Raw genomic sequence first — 6198 nt, 5'->3', positions numbered from 1 at the left:
GTGTGTGTGTGTGTGTGTGTGTGTGTGTGTGTGTGTGTGTGTGTGTGTGTGTGTGTGTGTGTGTGTGTGTGTGTTTGAATACTATTTACATTATGTTTAGCGTAAATTGTTTTATAATTAAAAATTTTGTTGCATTTAAAGGGTGTATAAAATATTAATTGTAAATCATTTTTTTACTAATTGTAAATCATTTTTTTACTAATTGTAAATCATTAAAGAAAATTGAGATACAATGTTGCGATGTCAGAAACATCCATCCTATACAAGTTGTGCTAATAAGAAATCTTGTCAAATCCGACTCACTTGACTTTCCACGACGGACATCTTTCTCGATTCCGTTTGAATTTGAGCGACGCCAAGATTGCATAATGATGGGCATAATGTAGGACAGTCAATGTATTGTCGCCGTCGAGAATATCCGACTTTGCGGTAACAGTGATCAGGCGTTGTAACATCTTCCAGTTCACAGGGTACCCTGATGTCACTCAAGCTCGTCGTTACATCATGCCTCATTATCTACGTTTATACTCAAGATATTTAAATGAGAATGTAAAACAGTGATTTTGAATTCATAGTATTGTAAATTTCAAATAAATTTATCCATTAGAGTCATTGCTTCTGAAAAATTAAGTAATTTCGTAAATGCTTGAACGTGAGAATGGAACTATTTAATTAGATTATTAAAAATCTTCATCAGTTTACAAATGTCCTACTTGTAATTGATTTTTTAATTTAATTAAATAAAAAAATTTAATATACTTATTTTATATTATACTTTAATATACTAACAAAAAGTAATTATTAGTATTAATTAGAATAATAAAAGTTTTTATTATTAATTTAATTAAATTTTAATAGATTAAAATTGTGAATATCTGTAATCTATATAAAATCTATATTGAATGTCCTCATTTTTAATACTTGTGGAGCTTTTCTCCACGACTACTCACTTCGGTTTCAAGTTTATTTAATTCGTTGGCTCTGTGTAATAGAAGTTCCATTATGTTATTACTGCAACATTGTTCGCAGATTGAGCATCTTCTTTTCCAAAATCTAAATACGGTATATTTTTATTATAATTCTTATTCAATTGAGCCTGCCTGTCTCTGCTTCGAAGATTTAAATTTGAACTAATAACTCACGCGAGTACCATCGTGATATCGATTAAAAAGAATAACGCTGCCAACAGACACAATACTATTACTATTATCACTATGAGTTGTATATAGGCTTTAAAAATCAAGGAAATCCCAGCAACAGCAAAAAATAATAGGCCAAGTAAAGAGAATATGGTCATCTGTAATTAATAAAAAAAAATATTTATATTTGTAATTAATAATATTTGATAAACAATATTTTTTTTAGTGAAATAAAAATATTTTACATACAGAATTCAAAAAATTATTATTAACATTTTATTAATAACGTGTATTATGATTATTTCTTTTTCAAGTTTTTAATTCATATGTAGTAAATGATCTATATTCTTGAAAGGCATTTAAAATTTTAAAGGAAAGTTTCAAGTTGTTTCGAGTTTTTTAACTCTGATTTCAATAGATAGTAATGCACAATAGCACGACATAAATTACCGGAATAATGTGCAAGGCGCTCCCGGCAAAGTGGCTGATTAACTCGATAGCTAAAACGAAAATATATATGCCTGATAGGACAATCAAGAGGATGCAGGCAATAGCGCTTATCGGCGTAGGATCCATAACAATCATATAAATCGTGACTACGAACAATAGCAGCACCGCGAACTGTCTTGAGGGAAAATTTTAATTAAAATTATAATACAACGAGATATCAGTTCATTTTAATTCTGATATTCTTTGATATTAAGATTGCAGTGAATGAAATAATGATGTTCAATACGCACGAATTGAAATATCCTCAGCGGCTTGATTATTGTCGATACGCATCTGCTGGTTTTGTGTGATAGCTTCTGCTGATCCAAACGCGGCATCTCTTTTTTCTTCGGCATCTCCGCCATTTCGTTTTTTCCCGTTATGCTTTTTATCATTTACAAATATTTAAGCGATGTTATAATATGTTACGTGATATTATATATAAATTAATAATATGTACGAATATGAATAGAAAAAATTCTATTTAAAACTTTTTGACATTTACCAGGGCATTTGCACATTTTTGTTTCTTTAAAGAATAACTAACTTCATGTACGTTCGTCTTCCATTTTTATTTATGAATTTGCTTTAAAAAGAAAAGCATAGAGAAAGAATAACATTTCACACTTTCTTCTAGTTTATTACATTTTTTATATCTTTTCTTTTATCCAAGAATTTTCACATATTATTGATTTCAAAACATTTTTACATATTTTTCATTAAAATTGTACAAATCAATATTTTATATTTCGATTTTATCAATCTCTTTTAGCGCCTGCTTGTAATATTCAAAGCATCTAAAAATAAATTCATATTTCGATGAAATTTATTTTTAGATTTAGAAATGAGATAAGAACGATATTCAACGAACGATTTAATTTTCATATCTTATCATATCATTATATTTATTTTATTTTTATAATATACAAAATACAAGCATTAGAATTTAGATAAAAAAGAAAGCACAAAAATTTATAATGAACAGATTTGCATTTGTGCTTTATTAATTTTGCTGCAAATTTCAAATTTGTCAGATATGTTGCCTAACATATGATAGTATAAAGATATAATTTTCATGATAGTATAATATGATAGTATAAAGATAAGATTTTCATTTAAAACGAATAAAGAAAAAATAGATAAGTTAAAATATGTATAGAAGTTAAAATATATAGAAAGAGATATTTTATATTCTAAAAATAGCTTAAAAATAGCTTAAAGTTTGTTATTGCAACATTTTCTAGACATAAATGTTTTAGGTACAAAAATGGACGGATTTGTACGCGGATGGATATTTTTTTCATCCGAATAGCAAAGAATATTTTTAAAATCGCGACAAAGATTGCGCGTCTCGTTTGGTCTCGTTATTAAATAATTACGATAACTACGATAATTACGAATTTTACTAATAACTAATAAATCTTTTCTATCGATAATTACACGCATATACATGATCTTACATGCTACTACAATGATAATAGATATTATATAATACTATTACTAATTCTAATTTCTAATATGATTTTATATGTATTTGATAATTTTACAAAATTAATGTTTTTAAACAAATTTTACCATTCATTTTAATACTGAGATATTATTCAAAAATTTGGGAAATTTGCCTATGAAAAGTTATTTACTTTAACTTCCAGTTTTCACCATTTCCTTCGAACTAGTTGGATATGGAATGCAGCGATATCGATGTTTTTTTCAAGTGTAAATATTTTAAATACCTCCTACAATTTTGCTTGGCTCTCCTTATCCATAAGATATTTACCTTTCTAGTCAAACTCACAATAGAAATTTATTGTGAAGTTTTGAAGTGGTTACAGAGCATCAGGTTTAGACAAATAAGAGAACAACTGAGTTCTCCGTCATGACAACACGCCCCTTCATACATCATTCAATTCGACAATTTTTTATTTCCAGAAATATAAGTGATTGCCCATCCATCCTATTCGCTTCCCGATCGTGCTCCCTGTGATTTTTTTCTTGTTCTCCAAGATAAACTTTCGATTCGAAAGGCCATCGTTTTGACACTATTGACGAAATTCTGGCAAATTCACAGGAGCTTAAAACACTTCCACTCGAATTTTATGAAATAATGGAAAAAACTATTGGAATCGCTATATTCATATCTAACAGCACTATTTCAAAGATACTAGGAACTAGAAATTAAGGTAGGCAATTTTATTTTATAGGAAAATTTCAAAGTTTAGATAGTACTTCATCTTTCCTCAATGATAATATTAAAACTGTGACAATTCAATAAATACACAATTTTTTAATTTTTAATTTCTTAAATCTTTTTCGTTTTATAAAATAATAGCTGCTTTCAGCACAGGTAATAGCTTTGTATAATTGTTGTAATATTCTTTAATATGATTGATCGAAAGAATTCCGTTTTTCACTGCTATCAATAAGAATATTTTATTTTAAATTGACCGATTAGCGATATGCGTTATCGAATCCCTCTCGATTGGTTTTGCCCTAAGCTCCTCACTTATCGCCAATCAAAGTTGTTTTCTTTGCTGAATGCAGCTATTAAAGTATCAAATAAATTAATAGTCATATAAATTTCAGAAAGTTTTATGAAATTGCTTATGTAATAAATATTCAGCCGTGTATACATCTAGCGAACGAACGCGAATGTTAGATATTCGCGTTTGTGAGCAGTTTATTCTTTTTCTTAATTGCACCGAATACTAGCATTCGATCAGGTTGGATGTTCGTTGCACATAGCAATTAAACTTGTGCAACTTTTATGTAACAAATAACAACACAAAGTTTTGCGTTCACTGTTCGTTCTCTAGGTGTGTATACGGCTTTAAAAAATTAAAATCTTTCATATATTCCTTTTTATAATAAACTATCCATAGCTTTGGTGATATTCGTGAGGTCCTTCAACTCGCTTGAATCAATGGACTTTCTTGCGGAGACGCACATATTTACGCATATCTTATAATGGCGACAATTTCCGCGACAAATGCTGCTGCGGTTATGAATGTAAATACTGCTGCTGATACAAGCATATCCATGTACTGTTTGCTAGGATGGATCTCGTTGTTATGCACATAATAGTAAGGACCATTCATCTGGCGCCAATTATGGACCATCAAGCTTCCGGCCACCACGTGCATAAACGCGCCTATGGTTGCGAACATCAGCAACTGTAACAGTCAATTAATCATGAATCCAATTGCTCTAATGTTAGTGTGATGAGAAATTTCCGGAAGTTTGTTTAGTTTTTAATTGCCGGCGAAAACAAGAGAACGGCCGGAGAACGCAGATCTATCCAGCATTTGAAACTCAATTTCGTGATTAGTCATAAATACTGACAATTCTTGGATATTTAGGAAACAATTTTATTTTAATAATTTTTTAACAAGAAACCTTCTCTCCGTCATTTAAATTTAGGAAAAGACATTATATTCACATTAATCCAGTATTAGGGGCCCACATTTTATGAAATATCCTGTATAAACATAATACATCAGTTATAATGCAAACAAATCACAAATGATTATATGATGAAAAAATATAACTATATTATATATTAAACATGTCTTTAATAATAAACAAATTTATGTATATTATATATGTATATTATGAGATAGACGCCTAATATGAGATAACGGTGTTTCTGCTAAACTAGTAGACGCTATCTATGGTTGAATTTATTGCTCTTAGGTTGAAAACTGTTTAGTAGAAAATTTATTATTAATGCCTGTAGTCATCATAAAAAAATATTTTAAAATTTGGACTTTCTTTTTAAATTTCATTAAGATTAAACATTGTTTATTATTTAATAAATAAATATTTGACAATAAATTCTTCATATAGTGATAGAGTAAAATCGTACTAATAGAAGAATACGGAATATGTTGAATTGCTTAATTACAGAAGATTAGATTTGATCACAAAATTGTAAGGCATGGAAATCGTAATATGAGATATCCAGAGTATTTCTAATATGAAATAACTCATGCTCTCATGTCATAGTGAAAATCATTGCTAAAATATAAATGTTATTGTACAATAATAAAAAGGACAACCGGAATGTTGAGTGCCTATTTCTGCAATGCTTGATTTCAACTATCTGACGACGAGTTCTGAATATAATGTATCGCATACTCATTTTTCGCGCACCCTGGCTGTGTTTGTTTGTATTTAAGAACATTAAATAAAGATTTGCAATACTGATATACTTTTACTTTGCGTTTTACTATCGATTTCTCAGGTATCTCAAATTAGGAGCACAATTTTTTTACTTTGCGATTTTTGCTCACTTTTTACATTTCTTTAATTTAAAAAAATGAAATTTAAATTAAATTTTATATAACATTATCTTAAAACATTAAATTCCCTTCAAAATGATCTATTATTTTTTTTAATTTTGCCCATTTTTTAGATTTCTAGCATTTATCCAAAATGATATGAACTCGATATCTCATAATAGAGGCCTTTTCTCTCTCTCTCTCTNTNTNTTTTTTCTCTCTACTACTTATATATATATATATATATATATATATATATATATATATATATATATATATATATATATATATAT

The 6198-nt window shown here is 28.4% G+C and overlaps 2 protein-coding genes across 2 annotated transcripts in view; one reads left to right on the top strand and one right to left on the bottom strand.

Annotated features, from left to right (window-relative positions):
- The window catches only part of LOC105621599 (adenylosuccinate lyase), a 33390-nt gene that overhangs the window by 9681 nt on the left and 17511 nt on the right, over window positions 1–6198 (top strand). The gene's annotated exons all lie outside the window — the stretch shown is intronic.
- Window positions 4577–6198, bottom strand: part of LOC105621597 — a 5329-nt gene continuing 3707 nt past the window's right edge. The window contains exon 3 of the mRNA XM_012203066.1: window positions 4577–4798. Coding sequence (XP_012058456.1) covers window positions 4577–4798 — 222 coding nt within the window. The remainder of the gene's footprint in view (window positions 4799–6198) is intronic.

Source organism: Atta cephalotes (genome assembly GCF_000143395.1).
Source record: "Atta cephalotes unplaced genomic scaffold scaffold00035, whole genome shotgun sequence".
Classification (NCBI taxonomy): Eukaryota; Metazoa; Arthropoda; class Insecta; order Hymenoptera; family Formicidae; genus Atta; species Atta cephalotes.
This window is presented reverse-complemented; position numbering and strand designations above follow the sequence as displayed.